Here is a 22,481-nt window from a genome sequence, read left to right on the forward strand (position 1 = left end):
GGCGGTGGTGAAGCGCCCCTTCAGTAGGTGGAAGGCCTCATCGGCTGCAGCATTCCACACCAACTTACGGGGACCACCTTTGAGGAGAGAAGTGAGAGGAGAGGCAATGGAGCTGAAGTTTTTAATGAAGCAACAGTAGAAGTTAGCAAACCCCCAAAACCGTTGTCCATAACCACTCCCTCTGGGGTGATCCGATATGCCAAGAAGGAGACAGCGGCCTGATGGAACTGGCACTTCTCCGCTTTGACGTACAGATGGTTCTCCAGGGGGCGTCCCAAGACTACCCAGACGCGGGCAATGTGATCCTCCAAGGTGGCCGAGTAGATCAGGAAGTCGTCAATATACACGCCCAAGCATGTCCAGGAACACCTCGTTCACGAATGCTGGAACACTGACGGAGCATTGGCTAATCCATAAGGCATCACCATGTACTCATAGTGCCCATTCATCCCCATCCCGGAATGCGGATGAGATTGTAGGCACTCCACAGGTCCAGTTTAGTAAAAAACCTGGGCCCTGCGGATCTGTTCGATGGCGGCCGGCACCAACAGGAGAGGGTAGCGGTACTTGGTGGTTATGGAATTGAGACCTCTTTAGTCGATGCGCGGACGTAGGCCTCCTTCTTGGCCACGAAGAAGAAGCTGACACAGGGGAGGTGGATGGGCGGATGAAACCATATTGGAGAGCCTCCTGGATGTAGTCCTCAATGGTTTCAGCTACCGACAGTGGGTAGATGCGGCTGCGAGGAGGCGCAGAGTCTGCTAGCAGGTCGATGGCAAGGGTCCCAGGGGCAATGACAAGGGAGACAGTTGGCGTGGGCTTTGGAGAAAACCTCCCGGAGATAATGGTAGGCCTCCGGGATGTTGGGCTGGACTTTCAACTGACGTGGAACCACAGGGTAAGGGAAAGCAGGTCTTCCCACATCTGGCTGCCCAGGCAGTGATCTCCATCCTCAACCAGGAGATGATGGGGTCATGAAGTTGGAGCCACGGGAGGCTGAGGATGACTTTATGTATGGGTGCCTCTGTGATAAGCAATGGAAGGCTTTCTTGGTGCAGGGGTCCCGCAGTGATGGTGAGTGGTGCTGTGATGTGCGTGATAGTGCCGGATCCCAATGGTAGATTATCCAAAAGCTTGGACCGGAAAAGCAGAGGAGAGTGGGTATGAGATTATGTTCAATGAGGAGACAAGGGCCTAGTTGATGAAATTCCCTGTGGCACCGAAGTCCACTAGAGCTGTGGAGACAATACATGAGAGACAGCCAGCCAGTGTAATGAAAAAACTGGGAAGGGTTTGGCAGAAAGCAATGATGATGGAATACTCACGTGTGTTTTCCATCGGTTGGACCCTGGGCTGGAATGCACCGGACACCGCTGAAGCAGGCTCTGTTTCAGGACGGAAAAAGGCGGAAGGCGAGAGACGATGAGGGTGCCGGCGCTCTTGAAGAAGGTTATCGCGTCCAAGGAAAGGTTGTCGTCCCGACATGCCAACTCCGTCTGGACCACGCGCAGTCCTCTTCGGAATAAGGTGCGGAGCGCCGGCTCATTCCATCTGCTGGAGGCTGCCACAGTCCAGAAGGTGAGGGTGTACTCCGCAGCGGTCTGGGCACCCTGCCGGAGTTGGAGTAGTTGCTCATTACCCTCTCTGTCCTCAGGTGGATGATCAAAGACCGCCCTGAACAGAGCCACGAACCTCTGATAGGAACCCAGCTCCTCCTCTCCTCTCTCACAAACGGACGTAGCCCACTCCAAAGCCTGTCCGGTCAGCAGGGAAATGACTGTGGCATCCTTGGACCCCTCGTGGTGGGGGCTCCTGTCTGATGTACGAAATAAAGAGAGCACTGGAGTAGGAAGCCACAGCATTTCGATGGAGTCCTGTCATATTTGTCCGGGAGGGACAATAGTGCATTGCTGACCTGGACGGACTACTGGATGGGCTGGGGGACTGGCTCGCTGGGACGAATCGTGTTAGAGGGGCCTCTGCTAGTTGTAGATGAATCCTCTCGGGTGTTGTCAAAGTGGTGGAGAACGTGGAGGACCGCATCTATTACCGTACCCAGTTGAGCCAGCTTCTCATGGTGTTGATGGAGTAGGTGTTCCTGTTCGTGGACTGCTGCTTCCATATTTTCGAGAGGCAGTATTCTGTAACGTATGCACAGGGAGTCAGGCAGCAGGCGCTGAAGGTAAGTTAAATAATAAAAAACATGAAGATAATACAAAACAGGAGAAGCGTACTGAACGTAACAAAAACCAATACTACCTGATGACAGAGGCTACTGAGGGCTATACAGTGCCGTCAAAAGTATTAAGACACCTTGACTTTTTACATATTTTACAGCCTTATTCTAAAATGGAATAAACAAAACAAAATCCTCAGCAATTTAAACACAATACCCCATAATGACAAAGTGAAAACATTTTTTTTTGCGAATGTATTAAAAATAAAGAACGGAAATACTTTATTTACATAAATATTCAGACCCTTTGCTATGAGACTCAAAATTGAGCTCAGGTACATCCTGTTTCCATTGATCATCCTTGAGATGGTTCTACAACTTGATTGGACTCCACCTGTGGTAAATTCAATTGATTGGAAATGTTTGTAAAGGCACACACCGGTCTATATAAGGTCCCACAGTTGACAGTGCATGTCAGAGGAAAAACCAAGCCATGAGTCGAAGGAATTGTCTGTAGAGCTCCAAGACAGGATTGTGTCGAGGCACAGACCTGGGGAAGTGTACAAAAACAATTCTGCATCATTGAAAGTCCCCAAGAACACAGTGGTCTCCATCATTCTTAAATTTAAGAAGTTTGGAACCACCACGACTCTTCCTAAAGCTGGCCGCCTGGCCGCCTGGCCAAACTGAGCAATCGGGGGAAAAGGGCCATGGTCAGGGAGGTGACCAAGAACTTGATGGTCACTCTGACAGAGCTCCAGAGTTCCTCTGTGGAGATGGGAGAACCTTCCAGAAGGACAAACCTCTCTGCAGCACTCCACCAATCAGGCCTTTATGGTAGAGTGGCCAGATGGAAGCCTCTCATCAGTAAAAGGCACATGACAGCCCGCTTGGAGTTTGCCAAAAGGCACCTAAAGACTCTCAGACCATGAGAAACAAGATTATCTGGTCTGATGAAACAAAGATTAAACTCTTTGGCCTGAATGCCAAGCGTCGCATCTGGAGGAGACCTAGCACCATCCCTACGGTGAAGCATGGTGGTGGCAGCATCATGCTATGGGGATGTTTTTCAGCGGGGGTTGCCAGGTTTGCAGGACCGGTGGTTAGTAGACTGATGACTTCGCGCGATGGAGGAAGGGAGCAGGAGTTGGTGGGACAGTACCTAATAAATCCCCACAATTTCCCCCCTTATTTAGAATGTTTGGTTACAGTCATTTCTGTTCGGTAATTCAATTAATTATCATTATCATAGCAGACACGTTGTTTGGAGAGCTCACAATCTATGCAACACTTGTGATAAAGTAGCTTTGGATTATTTAATTCTATTTAGCAGTTTTATGTCAATATCTTCATTATCTTTTGTTTGGAGCACATGTCTGGTTTCTCCGTCTTGTCAGTGAACACGCGCTTCAGCGAACATAAATGTACATGGCCTGCGCGCCAGGATAGGTGTGGCTTATGTCATTTAAATTCCCTTTTGGGCATGTTCTGGCAGTTCTGTATGAGGATTCAAATGGGGAGGTTGTATCCGAGCTGGATAGACCCCACCTGTGTCTTATTTCTTTTGAATGCTGACATTTTAAAGTCAGAAGTTTGTATACTTGTACATTTATCACCGTCATCACCAGTGCTGTGAAAATAAATCATCCACCATTTTAACCTCTGCCTTGCCTGCCTGCCTCTTGCTGAATTTTTGTCCTTACGACTGCTAGAAGGTCCCTATTTTACAGTACGTCACTGGTAAATAACGAGTTTATTGCTCGATAGAGCTCTCCCTTTCTTCCTCACTCGCTCTTTCTTGCTCTCATGCTATGCTGAACACAAATACAAACGCAACGTGGAACAATTTCAAATATTTTGTTGAGTTACAGTTCATATAAGGAAATCAGTCAATTGAAATAAATTCATTATGCCCTAATCTATGGATTTCACATGACTGAGCAGACTGTCAACGAATACGTCTAAGAGCTGCTGTTTTTATGAGTGAATTCATGTTTAAGTTTGTTTTCAGCACTGATTTAATTCAACACTATTACAAAACATAAAACGCATTTCTCTGTACTTCCACTCGCGCTGCATCTACAATGAATGCGTAGCCAAGTGTATCGATAGCCCTACGTTTTTATTATTATCAGCAGCTCGTCGTGTCTATTTTAAGTCTTTTTGAACTGTCATCCGACTCGGAATTCCATGTCGGAAACTTTCTAGAGCTCCGACTTTCCTACCTGAAGATCACTGACGTCATGATTTGACCTCGTTTCTTTACCGAGTTTCCAGTTGTCTTGAAGGTACCATCAGTCCAGTAAAATAAAAAATTGAATTATTTAAATTTATGCGCCACAGTGCCTTGCAAGTACTACACCAACTGATCTATTTTGTTATCAAAGCTTGAGTTTTGAAATATAGTATGGTGTGAGAATAACAATATTGTCAAGCTAGGCATATAGCCAATATGCCGAGATAATGTATTAGGCCTACTGCCCAAACTTAATTCCTACAGAACTGTTTTTATTAGGTTAATGTTACTTTTTTTATGTTTAAAAACAAATCTGAGCGGTTGATCTCGGCTTGCTTTTTGACTGCGAAAGGGATCTTGACTCAGAAATTGTTGGTGACTACTAGGGAAGTACGGCCCAGTACATCAGTGGGGCCTAGATCCTTGCCATCCGGGACCTCTATACCAGGCAGTGTCAGAGGAAGGCCCTAAAAATTGGCAAAGACTCCAGCTGCCCAAATCATAGACGTCTCTATAATAACGTACGGCAAGCGATACCGATGCACCAAGTCTGGAACTAACAGGACACTGAAAAGCTTTTACCCCCAAGCCATAAGACTACTAATTAGTTCTCCAAATCGCTAGCCAGACTATCAGCATTGATCCTTTTTACACTAACTCTTTTGACTCATCACATACACTGCTGCTACTGTTTATTATCTATCCTGTTGCCTAGTCACATTACCCCTACCTACTGTGCATTCGGAAAGTAATCAGACCTCATGTTTTTTCCTTCTCATCAATCTACTACACACAATACCCCATAATGACAAAGCAAAAATAGTTTCGAAATGTTTGCAAATGTATTAAAAAAAACTGAAATGTAAGATTTACTTAAGTATTAATTTACTCAGTACTTTGTTGAAGCACCTTTGGCAGCGATTACAGCCTCGAGTCTTCTTGGGTATGACTCTACAAGCTTGGCACATCTGTACTTGGGGAGTTTCTCCCATTTTTCTCTGCAGATCCTCTCAAGCTCTGTCAGGTTGGACGGGAAGCGTCGTTGCACAGCTATTTTCAGGTCTCTCCGGAGATGTTCGATTGGGTTGAAGTCCGGGCGCTGGCTGGGCCACTCAAGGACATTCAGAGACATGTCCAGTTGGAAGGTGTTGGAAGGTGAACCTTTGCCTAAGTGAACCTTTTCCCCAGTCTGAGGTTATGAGCGCTCTGGATCTCTGAACTTTACTGCGTTCATCTTTCCCTCGATCCTGACTAGTCTCCCAGTCCCTGCTGTTAAAAAACATCCCCATAGCATGATGCTGCCACCACCATGCTTCACCGTAGGGATGGTGTCCAGGTTCCCTCCAGGCGTGATGCTTGGCTTTTAGGACAAAGAGTTCAATCTTGTTTCAACAGACCAGAGAATCTTGTTTCTCATGGTCTGAGAGTTCTTTAGGTGCCTTTTGGCAAACTCCAAGCGGGCTGTCATATGCCTTTTACTGATGAGAGGCTTCCATCTGCCCACTCTACCATAAAGGCCTGATTGGTGGAGTGCTGCAGAGATGTTTGTCCTTCTGGAAGGTTCTCCCATCTCCACAGAGGAGCTCTGTCAGAGTGACTATCAAGTTCTTGGTCACCTCCCTGACCATGGCCCTTTTCCCCCGATTGCTCAGTTTGGCCAGGCGGCCAGCTTTAGGAAGAGTCGTGGTGGTTCCAAACTTCTTAAATTTAAGAATGATGGAGGCCACTGTGTTCTTGGGGACCTTCAATGGTGTATAGATGTTTTGGTACCCTTCCCTAGTACTGTGCCTCGACACAATCCTGTCTCGGAGCTCTACGGACAATTCCTTCGACCTCATGGCTTTGTTTTTGCTCTGACATGCACTGTCAATTGTTGGACCTTATATAGACCGGTGTGTACCTTTCCAGATAATGTCCAATCAATTGAATTTACCACCGGTGGACTCCAATGAAGTTGTAGAATTATCTCAAGGATGATCAATGGAAACAGGATGCACCTGAGCTCAATGACGAGTCTCATAGCAAAGGGTCTGAATAGAGGTATTTCTGTTTTTTATTTTCAATCTATTTGAAAAAATGTATACAATTCTGTTTTCACTTTGTCATTATGGGGTATTGTGTGTAGATTGATGAGGAAAGACATTCATTTAATCAATTTTAGAATAAGGCTGTAACGTAACAAAATGTGGAAAAACTCAAGAGATCGGAATACTTTCCCAATTCCATGTATATGTACCTATCCACCTCAATTACCTTGTACCCCTACACATGGACTCGGTACTAGTACTGGTACCCTGTGCATGTAGTTAAATAAAGGTAAAATAAAAAAATATAGCCAAGTTATTAATTGTTTATTTATTCCCCATGTTATTATTTATCTATATTTTTCTGTGAATTGTTATGAACTCCCCGAAAGTAAGCTTTTCACTGTTAGTCTACACTTGTTGTTTACGAAGCATAACATTTTATGTAATTTGACTCTTCTCATTCCTTCTCTTTCTCTACACCTCTCTTTACTCCTCTCCCTTCATCTGCTGCCTCTGGCTCCCTTTGGTGGTGTTGAAAGAAGACAACACTGATTGTAAATGTCTTTGTAAATCTTTAAAATGTATTGAAAACAACCAGAATAGTGTATTGCTAGGTGTATGAAAGACTTCTCCTTTGCTTGATTCTGGGATTTGGAGGGATATTCAAAGGAAAGAAGGAAATGAGAGAGAATCAAGCTTTAGAAGAGAAACAGTAGCTAGCTGTTAATGACACAGTGGAGACTGACTTTGTTCAAATATTGTTGATACATAATTAATCGGCCTACTGTCAGATCAGAGCACTCATGATTAATTAATTGTAATGCAATAATACATCAGCACGGACCGGTGATTAGTATGTATGTGTGTGTGTTCTCCTGTGTATGCCATATGTGTGTGTGTTCAAACGCAGCCCCTTGTTTCGATGAGAGAACAGGGCTGTGGCGAGTGAGGAGTGGACAGAAAGCAAGGCGGAGCTTCTTTCCCTCCTCCATTCATTCTATGTAAATTCACTGCCGCCTGCTCGTGTGTGATTGGCTGGCTCCCCGAACAGTTCTTCTGACGAACGAGAGAGGACGCGAGAGTAGAGGAAGGGAGAGAGAGAGAGGGAAAGAGAGAGAGATCCCACACTCTAAAGGAAAGAACGGGGGAGGTGCAGGAGCATGTGAGTGCATCGACACATACAGAAACAGAGAGAGAGAAATGGAAACAGAGAGAGGGAGAGAAACAGCAAGGGACAATGCCAGAGAAAACCTCTCGCTGCTCCGTAAACCCTGTTGATAAAGGTGCGTTGTTACCAAAACGTGAGCCCATCTGCCTCTTGAAGACCACCTGCACTGGAAGACCACCTGCCACAGACCACCCTGGGGACAACTGATACCAAAGGACCAGAGAAGAGACTGAGAGAATAGTGCCTTTTGGTTGTAGCAGCATTCCAGTAAAGAACCTCATAAACCAACAGACATATGTGTTCTCTTTAAGGAAAGACAGAATGAGAAGAGACTGACATCCTCTCCTTTTATCACTCCCAGCTGTGATGGATCCCCCAGTGCATTACTCCGAGCACACAGACTTGAACCTGGGACAGGTGGATGTGCGAAGAGAGAGAACAAGAGAGAAATGAAGAGATGACTGCTGCATATGACAGGCATTCCTATCTTGTGTGTGTTGGAGCCAACATTACAATCTGCTGCAGGTGCCTCCTGCCTCCCTCTGCTCTTCCTTGTTCTGCTCTGAGGGAATGGCTCTGCTGGTCTGACTAGAGATCGAGGTACTGGCCTTTTCCTTTCTACGGTTCGTAGGCTGCTCCTCTACTGTTTCTAGACTGCTGCTGTTGCTACTGCCCACTGCCTTTCCCTGAGCCTCAGATCCCAGTGTGGGCAGCCACTGTGTGTGTTGTTCACAACACTTCTTCTGCCTTTTCTCCATCTCGGGCAGTCCAAGTGGAACATTCATTACAGAGAGAGAGAGAGAGCGCACAGTCTAGCCTTGAAGCTGTGTAGATACTTGGAAGCTCACTGCCCACTGTGCTGGACTGGAGTTGGACTCACTCATCAATACTGCTTTATACCCGGGGGAAAACCAACTCTCAAAAAAAAAAACCTTGGAAAGCAGAATGCACCTTGTTCTTCAGACTGTTTGTTTTTGAGGAAGCCTTGTATGTATGTTTGTTAGAAGCCTTGTATGTATGTGTGTGAAACAAACAATCAACCCTGAGGAGTGTATGTGTGAGAGTATTGTGTGCGTTTACAGTCTTTTTCTAATTAAGCTGGCAGACTGCAGTGAGACGGACGATCAGCCTGGGCGCCTCTTTCTCTCCCTCTTCCCACTTAGGCCCCATTGTGATCATTAATGTCTGTTGCAAACTGCCCATGAATTATGGAGTAGTGAAGTCTCCATAGAAGTAGTGACTGTGGGGAACAGATAGAAGGACGGTCAGAGAAAGAGTGAAATAGAGAAGAGGAGGGATATAGAAAACAGATAGTTGTAAGCTCCAACTGTACATGTTCTCTCTACTGAGCACAGACTCAGTGGAGGTGTGAGAGAGAGAGGGGGAGTTGTGTGCCCTTCGTTGAACAGATGAATGAGAGAGGAGCTTAGAGACAACACGTGATTCACAGAAAGAGAACTAAGGAAGAAAGGGAGGGAGGACGAGAGAAGCAAGCTCGCATACACCACTGTCAACCTAGTTACATCGGCGCTGCACCGACTGCACCGACAGGCAACAATCCAGGACAGAGGAATGTAGCGTGGCCTCATTGAGAAGAACAGAGAACAACCACTGCTGCTGAGCCTTTCATTTTCAGGAGGAATCTTTTGGAAGTCACACTACAGTGTTTATCAGGGAGGGACACCATCTAAGCAATACTAGAAATCAAAAGGGGGACTGTTTAGCGTGTTGCACCAACCAGCAGAAGCCTCAAGACTGCCGAGGAATGAGGCAAGCAGACCGTCTGAAAGAGAGGAGAGGTATTTCTTCCCTCTATGGGCGGTGACACATCTAGTTCCCAGAGTAAGGTCTGAATGAATCCTGCTGGACCAGAGGAGCGAGGGAAGGAACTATGAGCTAACTCACCCTCTGTAATCGACCCCTGAAAAGTGCCTGCTCACCACCCCCATCCTGGCGCAGAGGACCATCTCTTGATCTGTACCCCAACCCCAGAAGAAAGGGTCTTTCTGTACCCCTAAAGAGGGGTGAAACTGTCTGGATATAGACTCCACTGTTTGACTCTACAGCAGCAGAAACATGGATGACTCCAGTATTCTGAGACGCAGGGGTCTACAGGTAAGACGTGTTCCCAACCGACCACCAAACATCAACAAGCACCCTCACACCCACATGTGACCAGAGTGTTGGTTTGTTGTGTTTGTGTACTGACGCCGGGCATTGCGTAGGCTATACAGTATGTATTACCTTCTCTCCTTGGTACTACTGTGCTGTTGTAGTACTGCCTACTTGTTATAAGTCGTTGTGTGTGCTTCCTGGAAGTGGCTGTGATTGTGTTTAATAGCAGTGGTACTGTGTCGTGCGATCAGCCTGCTTGATGCAGACAGGCAGAAACAGTAGAGGGAGGCCAGGGCAGCAGCAGCCAGTGGTGTCAGCATTATTCACTCCCCAAATCTACAACAACACAAACCCCTGGCAGAGAGGAGCTTTACAGACCAGGCTCAGAATCAGGAGTGAATTAGCCAAGAACATCCTTCTCCACCAGGCAACCCTCAATCCATCTACAGCTCAACTCATAGAGTGGACTAGACTGTTACTGTACAGTCAGAGATAACGCTACTCAGAGTGCACTTTGTGCCTTCAGTGTGATGTGGTGCTAATTCGTTAGTGTTCTTCATTTTAAGAATGAATGCAGGTAGAATGAGGGTATTGGCTGAACTGACCTGGGCTGAATAGATTCAGTCCTGGATAACTCATTTTGAGTTGGCCTACATAGTCTACCAAGTAACGGACTTGTTTAGTTTATAGGGAGGATTCATACAGTCCATAACAAACCCATATACTTTCTCTCTGTACTATGATTGTGCTGATTGTCCATATGTTCTGGCTTAGGCCATGTCTCCAGGCCGTGTGTGTGTGAGAAGAGCTCTGCCTCTGTCAAACCGGCTCTGGTGTGACCCTCTGCCCTGCAGTGACAGGGATGCCCGTCTCAGCTGTCCAACCCCGCTGAAGTCATGTTCTCTGCCATGCAGTGACACACACACACACACACACACACACACACACACACACACACACACACACAAACACTTTCTTGCTTCATATCACACACAGAGAGACAGACACTCTATCCAGTGCTGTTTTCATCCAGCAGTAGTTTAGTTGTGTAACATCTTCCTCAAACCCTGACTGACTGTTGAAATAGCTGCAGGCTGATGACGAGCAGAGATTTTTAGTATGAGACGGTGTCTTTAAAAGGAACTAGTCGGATCACTCTTCACAGCATGTCGTAGTGGGACATTCTGATGTTGTAACAGCAAACAGGGTGGTCTGGTTAACCATAGGGTAACCTGACTCTGTCTGCTTAAAGAAAGGCATGTGTAATAAAGAGGACTGGACAGCAGAGTGTCTCAGTGAGGCCCTGTAAAAACAGCCTGATATTTAAGAGGACATATTTCTTAATGGGCATAAGATTGCGGGATGGGTCACTCGTTGGGTTGCAGTTGGAAACGGATTGATCTGAAAAGATGACCTCAGCTCAGACTATTTGATTTTGTGTGTGACTGGAATATGTGCCTTGGGTTCTTTATGTGAATGTGACAGATTTTGTTTATGTTTCATGGTGCATTTGTGAGTAACTTTGTGTGTGTTTGTAGACACTCTAATGTACTTGGCCTCTCACTCAGTTGTGCACTGGGGCCTCCCACTCCTCTTTCTATTCTGGTTTGAGCCAGAATAGTGTTCTGTGAAGGGAGTAGTACACAGCGTTGTACGAGATCTTCAGTTTCTTGGCAATTTCTCGCATGGAATAGCCTTAATTTCTCAGAACAAGAATAGAGTTTCAGAAGAAAGGTCTTTGTTTCTGGCCATTTTGAGCATGTAATCAAACCCACAAATGCTGATGCTCCAGATACTCAACTAGTCTAAAGGCCAGTTTTATTGCTTCCTTAATCAGCGCAACAGTTTTCAGCTGTGCTAACATAATTGCAAAAGGGTTTTCTTATGATCAAGTAGCCTTTTAAAATGATAAACTTGGATTAGCTAACACAACATGCCATTGGAACACAGGAGTGATGGTTGCTGATAACGGGCCTCTGTACGCCTATGTAGATATTCCATTCAAAATCAGCCGTTTCCCGCTACAATAGTCATTTACAACATTAACAATGTCTACACTGTATTTAAAAAACAAGGACATTTCTAAGTGACCCCAAACTTTTGAACGGTAGTGTATATAACACAGGGCTGTAACCCAAACAAAGGGCGAGGTGTAAACCTCTAATAAATACATGGGAAGAGACCCGTAATAACACTACATGGGACGAGACGCGTAATTACAAGTGCACACTAACACGGTAACGCCAAAGCCGATACAACAGAGTACCGGTACCAACGGACATGGAACAATAATCAACAAGGACAATGGGGAACAGAGGGCACATATATACACATACTAATCAGGGGGAATGGGAACCAGGTGTGCGTAATGAGACAAGACAGTCCGGGGTTGGTGGTAATGACCCAGTTCAGTGACACCTAGAAGGCCGGTGACGTAGACCTCCGGAGCTGGTGAACAGAATGAGCAGCAGTACCCGGGGGAATCCGGGACGTAGATATTTACAATGTGCAAGGATACTGGAGTGCTTGGAGTAGATATGTACAGTGCCTTCACCCCTTGACTTTTTACACATTTTGTTGTTACAGACTGAATTTAAAATGGATTAAATTGAGATTGTTTAGTCACTGGCCTACACACAATACAAAATAATGTCAAATAAAAAATGAAAAGCTGAAGTGTCTTGAGTCGAGTATTCAACAACTTTGTTATGGCAAGTCCAAATAAGTTCAGTAGCAAAAATGTGCTTAACAAGACACATAATAAGTTGCGTGGACTCCCTCTGTTTGCAATCCTAGTGTTTAACGTGATTTTTGAATGACTACCTCATCTCTGTACACCACACATACAACTATCTGTACGGTCCCTCAGTCGAGCAGTGAATTACAAACACAGATTCAACCACAAAGAGCAGAGAGGTTTTCCAATGCCTTGCGAAGAAGGGCACCTATTGGTAGATGGGTAAAAATATAAAAAAGCAGACAGTGAAAATCCCCTTGACCGTCGTGAAATTATTCATTCGTTTTCTCCGATCACAGCCATTAAACTCTGTAACTGGGCTAAAGTCACCATTGGCCTCATTGTGAAATCCCTGAGCGCTTTCCTTCCTCTCCGGCAACTGAGTTAGAAAGGACGCCTGTATCTTTTTAGTGACTGTACTACCTGTTCACCTGCAGTTGTGGGTGAACAGGTAGTACAGGAGGGGACTGCTTGTCATCGGCAAGTATTAGGATAAAAAGTCATGGAATAGAGCTAAACACAGGCAAAATCCTAGAGGAAAACCTGGTTTAGTCTGCTCTCCAACAGATACTGGGAGACAAATTCACCTTTCGGCAGGACATTAACCTGAAACCCAAGGCCAAATATAGACTGGAGTTCCTTACCAAGACAGCATTGAATGTTTCTCCCACTTTGAATATCTTCTTCCACTTTGATATTACAGAGTATTTTGTTTAGACCATACATTATAATTAAATACATTTTAATCCCACTTTGTAATACAACAACATGTAGAAAAGGTCAAGGGGTGTGAATACTGTCTGAACTCTATAGGGGCTCTGTATAGGGGTAAGCTGACTATGCATCAGGATATGATAAACAGAGTAGCAGCAGCCTATATGATGATTGTATGTGAGTGTGTGTGCATGCGTGTGTGTCAGTATGAATGTGAGTGTTATGTGTGTGTGAGCAAATTAAGTGTGAGTGAGTGTGCATAGAGTCAGTGCATAAATAAAATAGTCAATGCAGATAGTCTGTGTATCCATTTTGTTAGCTATTTAGCAGTTTTATGGTTTAGCAGTTTTATGGATAGAAGTTGTTCAGGAGCCTGTTGGTGTTAGACTTGTTTCTCCGGTACCGCTTGTGGTGTGGAAACAGAGAGAACAGTGTATGACTTGGGTTGCTGGAGTCTTTAACAATTTTCCAGGCATTCCTGGATGGTCCTGGATGGTGCAGCTGTAACTTTTTTAAAGATTTGAGGGCCGATGACAAATCTTTTCAACCTCCTGAGGGGGAAGAGGCTCTGTCGCACCTTCTTTATGACTGTGCGCGTGGGTGTGGACCATTTTAAGTCCTTAGTGATTTGGATGGGGGCGTGCTTGCCTCCCTCGTTTCCCCATGTTGAGGGTCAGCGTGGGGAAGGTAATGTTGCCTACCCTCAGCACCTGGATTTCTCCCATCAGAAAGTCCAGGATCCAGTTGCAGAGGGATGTGTTTAGTCCCATGGTCCCAAGCTTGGTGATGAGCTTGGAGGGTACAATGGTGTTGAACGCTGAACTGTAGTCAATGAACAGCATTCTCACATAGGTATTCCTTTTATCTGCCTTGGTGAAGGCAGTGTGGAGTGCAGTTGAGATTGTGTCGTCTATGGATCTGTTGGGGTGGTATACAAATTATAGTGGGTCTGGGATGATGGAGTTGGTGTGTGCCATAACCAGCCTTTCAAAGCACTTCATGATGAATGATGTGAGTGCTACAGGGTGGTAGTCATTGTGGTAGGTAGCCTCAGAGTTCTTGGGAACAGGAATGATGGTGGTCAGACTTGGCGATTACGGACTGGGACAAGGAGAGGTTGTAAATGACCGTGAATATGCCTGCCAGCTGCTCATTCTCTGAGGACGTGCCCTGGAATACCTTCCAGCCCCGCGGCCTTGCGAGTGTTGACCCGATTAAAAACCTTACTCACGTCAGCCAACGTGTGTGTGTTTTTTGTTAATGTGTGAGAATACGTGTCCGCTGGCCCGTGTGCAGACAGACAAAGAGTCGTGTGTGTGTGTGTGTGTGTGTGTGTGTGTGTGTGTGAGTGTGTGAGTGTGTGAGTGTGTGAGTGTGTGAGTGTGTGAGTGTGTGAGTGTGTGAGTGAGTGAGTGAGTGAGTGAGTGAGTGAGTGAGTGCGTGAGTGCGTGCGAGCGAGAGCGAGCCTAGGCCCACTGTTGGATAAAGCAGTACTGAGCTTTGACTGCATGAGTGTTTTGTCTGGCCAGTGGACTGTGTGTGCCGGCTGGGGGAAGGGTTTTTTGTTTCTCCAAATCCTCTGGTGTGGCTGGATGCCATGGGGCATCGTACGGCTGGACGGCAGAGACAACACTATCAGCTCCCGCCCCGGAAACACACACACACAAACACACAGCCTTCCTACCCCTGGGGTAACTTCCAAAGCTAATAGTGTAGGTAGATGGACGACAACAAAGAGAAGACACATGACTTGTTGTTAATCTCAGTGTATGCTCCTCAAATCCACCTCAGGACGTCTAAACTGTCTCCCTTTGGAGTAGTCAAATGGGCCTGGGGTGGGAGGTCAAATAGGGCGTTACCCTAGTAGGAGTGTGTGATGGTCTAAATGCACTATAAAGGTGGCTAAGCGGCGAGTCATTTGGTCTACGGGACTAATAAGTCTACACACACACAGGTGCCGGTACACACCTGCTGGCAGTCAGTTTCCATTCCAAATGGCTGTCATGTGACTTCTCTAATGGTCCCAGATCTGCCATACTGGGCTGTTAGAATGGCTCACTCTGATGTACACTAACATCTTTATTATGCAGTCGTGTTTGTGTGTATTTCAGTTGGAGAATGGCACGCCTTTTCACACTTTTGAATATTTTGTTTGTTTGAAGAGAACACTTGGTTTGGAGATTAGCTGAAACGTACAGGAAGATAGAAGTCAAATGAATGTTCGTTAAGCCCTGCCCCAGAATCTTGGACAACCAATTGCAGCGCTCTGATGCATAACAAATGAGTCTGACACCTCGGACAAGCAATATTTTTATTTTCATTTAACCTTTATTTAACTAGGCAAGTCAGTTATGAACAAATTCTTATTTACAATGACGGCCTACCCCGGCCAAATCCGGACAACGCTGGGCCAATTGTGTGCCGCCCTATGGGACTCCCAATCACGGTCGGTTGTGATACAGCCTGGAATCGAATCAGGGTCTGTAATGACACCTCTTGCACTGAGATGCAGTGCCTTAGACCGCTGCGCCACTCGGAAGCCAAGGAAGGCTATGCAGGGTTTTTTTCTGCATCCAAAAGTATTGAATGGGCCACCTACAGTATGTCCAGACAAAAAAATAAAAATAATATATTTAAATATATATATATATATGAATATAATTTTCGGGATGGAAAAACATTTTCAGTGTAAACTTAAATGACTAAAACCAGATGTAAAGTATGTCGAAAAGATCATGGATCATCTTTGAGAACTAACAATCACCAAAATAAAAGTTAGACAGTGAAATTATAGGTTGGCGACTGCACCATTTAACACGCCCAAGGTCATGGCCCCACCACACCCACTACCTAAGCCCCATTTTGATCCAGAAAACAGAGTTTTCATTAAAAAAAATACATGTTTAAATGGCTAAATAATTTAACAGTGCACCAGGGGTAATTGCAACTATGATACCTGAAATACTGAGTATCCTGAATTTTGTAAATGTTTTATTATCAGAAATTATACTGTTGTTGCATTGTTTGCTAGCTAGCTGGTTAGATAGCTCTCATTGAATACGTTGCTAACGCTAGCTAAGTAGCTATCCATAGTTAATATAACTCGTTTTCTACAAAGGTATGTTAGTTAGCTAAGTTGGCTATATAATACATATAACTCATCTGATGTCGACATACCTGAGAGTCTCCTTCCTGGTCAGCAAGGGGTAGTCTGTGTTTAATTTCATTGTGCATTAAAAACACAGTTTGAGATCATTGTGAAGGGTTTTCTCCAGTGGTTTGAAAGGGGAATCGGGCTTCCCGGGAAAATGTTGACCGAGGTTGCAACAGTAACCAAGGGGGAGCAGGGTTTAGCGAAGGGTCATTATCGGATACTAGTTTCCATCAGGCAGAAGGGTTAACGATTAAAGCAGAGAAGGGTTGAGTATTGCCCATTCCTTTTTGTTTTGGCTGTATCTTTCCTCCTTTGTCTAGACAGACAGACGAATAGATGGAGAGTCAGACAGAGGGGTAGATCAGGAGAAAGCTTCAAAGTGTCAATGTGAGCTCAGGTGCAGAGAGAGAGATGAGGAGGAGGAGGCTGGGAGGGGAAGTGGGGAGTGCCACGGGGCATCTTACTCTTCTGATGGTGCTGGCTGGCAGGACAGGGCAGGCTGGTAAATGGTTATCCTGCTTCACTGGGTTTGTCGGCGAGGACACAGGGGGAGGTGGTGGGGGTTGAGTGGAGGGGGAATTGTACCTGCAGGGTGGAGGGAATGAGAAGAGGGGGAGGGAGTGAAGGGGAGCTGGGAGGCAGAGGTGGAGAGATAGAAGATGGAAAGGAGAGGAGGTGAGAGCAAGAGGGTTGTTGTATGGTGGAGTTGGCTGACTGAATGACTGAAGGCAGCACTTGAGCCCTGTTAGGGCTGGCATGTAGGCTAACGGTTAGAGCGTTGGGCTAGTAACCAAAAGGTCACTAATTTGAAACACCGAGCCAACAAGGTGGAAAATCTGTCAATGTGCCCTTGAGCAAAGCATTTAACCCCAATTGATCCAGGAGCAACGTCGATAATGGCAGACCCTGGCTGTGACTCCACTCTCTAAGGTTGTCTCAGGGAGAGTTGGGATATGCAAAAAACACATTTCCAATTCACAGCGTAATACACACTTGTACATGTGTGAAATAGGACAAATATTAGCACCCAACAAATTATTATGTAATGACTGTTTCTACATAGGCTTTTATTCATGCTCTGCTCTATTGCTGGCCTGGTTATTAACCAGCCTGCTGTTAAAGACTGACCCATAACCTGTTAGCCCAGACCCCAGACAAAGCACAGGGCTTCTGGGCTCCTGTGCTCAAACATTGACTCAGACGGTGAAACATTGAATAGCTAACCCACATTACAAAGCGACCCCTCACCCACCCTTCAGCCGATGGGCAGTCGTCGGTCTCTCACCGTCTCTACACGATATCATCCATTGTGCTTAATGACCATTATAAACTGGGTGGTTCGAGCCCTGAATGCTGATAGGTTGACAGCCGTGGTATATCAGACCGTATACCACGGGTAAGACAAAATATTTATTTTTACTGCTCTAATTACATTGGTAACCAGTTTATAATAGTAATCAGACACCTCTGGGGTTTGTGGTATATAGCCAATATACCACGGCTAAGGGCTGTGTCCAGGCACTCTGCTATGCGTCGACGTAAATGTAAATGTAAAATGTGTCTAAGAACAGCCCTTAGGTAAGGGCTGTTCTTAAACAGGGCCTTATTTCTTAAACACACTGTGCCATTTTGAAGTATTTGCCCCCTTTCTAGTGTTCTTTATTTTTGCATGTTTTTTACACTGAATGTTATCAGATCTTCAACCAAAACCTAATATCAGATAAAGGGAACCTGACTGAAAAAATAAATAAAAATCTAATGACATTTTATTCATCACATGCTTTGTAAACAACAGGTGTAGACTAACAGTGAATTACTTAATTACGGACCCTTCCCAACAATGCAGAGAGAGAAAATAGAGAAATAATAGAAAAGTCAAACACGTAATAATAAAAAGTAGTAATAAATACCCATTGAGTAACAATAACTTACCTATATACATGGCGTACCAGTGCAGGGGTATGACGTGTTTGAGGTAGATACAGTTGAAGTTGAAAGTTTACATACACTTAGGTTAGAGTCATTAAAACTCATTTTTCAACCACTCTACAAATTTCTTGTTAACAAACTATAGTTTTGGCAAGTCGGTTAGGACATCTACATGGTGCACAACACAAGTAATTTTTCCAACAATTGTTTGCAGACAGATTATTTCACTTATAATTCACTGTATTACAATTCCAGTGGGTCAGAAGTTTACATACACTAAGTTGACTGTGCCTTTAAACAGCTTGGAAAATTCCAGAAGATTATGTCATGGCTTTAGAATCTTCTGATAGGCCAATTGACATCATTTGAGTCAATTGGAGGTGTACCTGTGGATGTATTTCAAGGTCTACCTTCAAACTCAGTTTTTCATGGCAAAATCAAAAGAAATCAGCCAAGAAAAAGGTTTGGTTCATCCAGAGGTTTGGTTCATCCTTGGGAGCAATTTCCAAACGTCTGAAGGTACCACATTCATCTGTGCAAACAATAGTACGCAAGTATAAACACCATGAGACCACGCAGCCGTCATACCGCTCAGGAAGGAGACGCGTTCTGTCTCCTAGAGATGAACGTACGTACAAATCAATCCCAGAACACCAGCAAAGGACCTTGTGAAGATGCTGGAGGAAACAGGTACAAAAGTATCTATATCCACAGTAAAACGAGTCCTGTATCGACATAACCTGAAAGGCCGCTCAGCAAGGAAGAAGCCACTGCTCCAAAACCGCCATAAAAAAGCCAGACTACGGTTTACAACTGCACATGGGGACAAAGATTGTACTTTTTGGAGAAATGTCCTCTGGTCTGATGAAACAAAAATAGAACTGTTTGGCCATAATGACCATTGTTATGTTTGGAGGGAAAAGGGGGAGGCTTGCAAGCCGAAGAACACCATCCCAACTGTGAAGCACGGGGGTGGCATCATGTGGAAGGAAAATTATGTGGATATGTTAAAGCAACATCTCAAGACATCAGTCAGAAAGTTAAATCTTGGTCGCAGATGGGTCTTCCAAATGGCCAATGACCCCAAGCAGCCTTCCAAAGTTGTGGCAAAATTGCTTAAGGACAACAAAGTCAAGGTGTTAGAGTGGCCATCACAAAGCCCTGACCTCATCCTATAGAAAATGTGTTGGCAGAACTGAAAAAGTGTGTGCGAGCAAGGAGGCCTACAAACCTGACTCAGTTACACCAGCTCTGTCAGGAGGAATGGGCCAAAATTCACCCAACTTATTGTGGGAAGCTTGTGGAAAGCTACACAAAACTTTTGACCCAAGTTAAACAATTTTAAGGCAATGCTACCAAATACTAATTGATTGTATGTAAACTTCTGACCCACTGGGAATGTGATGAAAGAAATAAAAGCTGAAATAAATCATTCTCTCTGCTATTATTCTGACACTTCACATTCTTAAAATAAGGTGTTTATCCTAACTGACCTAAAACAGGGAATTTTTACTTGGATTAAATGTCAGGAATTGTAAAAAATGTAGTTTAAATGTATTTTTTTTAAGGTGTATGTAAACTTCCGACTTCAACTGTATGTACATATAAGTAGGATTAAAGTGATAGGAAATAAACAGTAGCAGCAGCGAATGTGATGAGACAAAGAAGTTAGTGAGAAAGGATGCAAATAGTCCAGGTAGCTATTTAGCAGTCTTATGGCTTAGGGGGTAGAAGCTGTTCAGGAGCCTTTTGGTCCCAGACTTGGCGTCACCGATACCACTTGACCTGTGGTAGCAGAGAGACCAATCTATGACTTGGGTGGCTGGAGTCTTTTGACAATTTGTAGGACCTTCCTCTGAGACTTCCTGGTATAGAAGTCCTGGATAGCAGGGAGCTTGGCCCAAGTGATTGCGTGATGAAAGTGCTGTTGCCTACCCTCACCACTTGGGGGTGGCCCACCAAGAAGTCCAGCATCCAGTTGCAGAGGGAAATGTTCAGTCCCAGGGTCCTTAGCTTAGTGATGAGCTTGAAGGGCACTCTGGTGTTGGACGCTAAGCTGTAGTCAATGAACAGCATTCTCACGTATGTGTTCCTTTTGTCAAGGTGGGAAAGGGCAGTGTAGAGTGTAATAGAGATGATGTCATCTGTGGATCTGTTGGGGCAGTATGCAAATTGGAGTGGGTCCAGGGTGTCTGGGCTGATAGAGTTGATGTGACCCATGACCAGCCTTTCAAAGCATTTCATGATGTGCATTTCATTGGGTGTTGCATAACTTTGTTTATTAAATAAATTAAACATTTAGATGATTTGTTCACTCAGGTTCCCTTTATCAAATATTATGTTTTGGTTGAAGATCTGATAACATTCAGTGTCAAAAATGTAGAACATCAGAAAGGGGGCAAATACTTTTTCACAGCACTGTAAATCATAGCAAGTCATTTTATAGCTGTTGTATGGAGGCCACATTGAGCTGATGCTCATATTACTCTGTGCTTTGTGAATGTATAGTTGTACAGTAATGCTATATCTAATGCGGTAACATAATGGGGGCCTTTGGAGGGATAAGCTCTCAGGAGGACAGAGTGACTGTTCTGTCTCAGCTCAAACACACACCACAGACCACACCAAACACACGCTGCTCTTCTTAGCTGCTGAAATATGAATGACCCTGAGGTGTTGGACCTAATAAAATGAATATCTCTCTCACCCCCCTGTCACTTTCTCTGTACTGTTGGAGCTTGCCTTGCATGGCTCGAGGTAATCGTGTCTTTTGGCAGGCAAACTATGTTAAAGCAAAACGCCTCTAATTGCTTGAGGATAGGATAAGGGAGGTTGAAACTGAGGAGGAGGGAAAAGAGAGAGATTTAAAAAAAAAAATAATAATAATAATAATAATTACCTAGTGATTTGCTTTATTTGTGAGAGGGATCAGGAGTCATTATAATGATTGGAAACGCTGCAAGGCTCTCGCACTCCTGCCCTCGCTCCGTCCGGCCGCACCGCGCGCGCGCGCGCGTGTGTGTGTGTGTGTGTGTGTGTGTGTGTGTGTGTGTGTGTGTGTGTGTGTGTGTGTGTGAGAGAGAGCATGGCGTGTCCGCGGGTGCTGCAAAATGCTCCTGCTCAGGAGGTGAAAGACAGGAGGCCTCTGGCCCTCAGACTGCAGGTGAGCTGGCATGGCAAGAGGCTGACCATCCTGAAGGAAATAGGAGAGTCTGCTTCCACCACTATAGAGACCAGACAGGTAAGACCCAACACAGACCACAGGGAGAGCTTCAGGTCAGTGATGGCTATGTGTAAATGAAGGCCTGTGGGCTTTCATATCTTGGAGTCTTAAGGCTCCTGCAGACAGAGTGCGGGCAGGCAGGGTCCCCATTCATTTTCAATCAAGCCTCGGGGAAGAGGGGTGGAATTCTAGCCAGGCGGAGCATTCGGCGGTGCTCGCGCCCGTGGAAGCCGCTCAGCCGAGGCGGAGAAAGTAGGATTATGCTCTATTTTTCAAGCGACACCGTTGTCGTTGACCAATCGCAGTAGAAATGTAGCCTTGGTGGTGATGTCATTCTCGTGTGTGAAGGCACTACTCAGCGAACATCCTCTCAACCCATCGCTGGCTGTCTGTAAAGCGCTTTTTCTTCATACTTTCTCTCCATTGTGTCACTCCATTCTCCCTCTGAGACTTTCTTATGCTCTTCTTATCTACAGTCCTGTAGATCTCTGGCACTCTCCAGCTCTGTGCTGTATGGCCCTAAAGATGCTCCTGCCGGATCTCCTCACAGAGTAAATCGGTAATATCTTATGAACTCACCACAGCGTAGTTTATTTATTACATTTTTTATAACCCCTAGAAAAATGTCCATTAATTGTAATCCACATAATAATTCACATTCCCTGATGCTGCAGGATAATTCTTCTGCTGTAGCGAACTGGCTCATATTAAGATCCTACATCTGTACTGTGTACACCATGTGTATCCTGTGCAGGTGAAAAATAAACTTGACTTAACTTTACTTGATCAGGAGCCAAGGGCCAGTCTGTCTAGTCATGTCAGCTGATGTAGCCTCTCCTGACCTACCATGCTATTAGAGAGATATTTTTGTCCAGCCTGTTCTCTTATGTTTTGCAAGGCCTTCTCCCACCACTCTATTGCATCGTACAGTAGTCTCACAACCCTCTCTTTCTTCCTCTAAACTCTTTCTCAACTCCCTCCAGTGGAGGATAAAAATACATG

General features: G+C 45.0%; 1 protein-coding gene across 8 annotated transcripts in view; it reads left to right on the forward strand.

Moving 5' to 3' along the window:
• The window catches only part of LOC115192201 (microtubule-associated serine/threonine-protein kinase 2), a 278,871-nt gene that overhangs the window by 107,301 nt on the left and 149,089 nt on the right, over positions 1–22,481 (forward strand). Inside the window, exon 1 of one of the 8 annotated variants that reach the window (XM_029750435.1) lies at positions 7,307–9,722. The exons of the other annotated variants lie outside the window; for them this stretch is intronic. Within the exon in view, the coding sequence (XP_029606295.1) occupies positions 9,684–9,722 (39 nt within the window). The 5' untranslated portion in view covers positions 7,307–9,683. Of the gene's footprint in view, positions 1–7,306; positions 9,723–22,481 lie in introns of those variants that run through there. 8 annotated transcript variants of the gene reach the window in all.

This window comes from Salmo trutta, chromosome 4, assembly GCF_901001165.1.
Source record: "Salmo trutta chromosome 4, fSalTru1.1, whole genome shotgun sequence".
Taxonomy (NCBI): Eukaryota; Metazoa; Chordata; class Actinopteri; order Salmoniformes; family Salmonidae; genus Salmo; species Salmo trutta.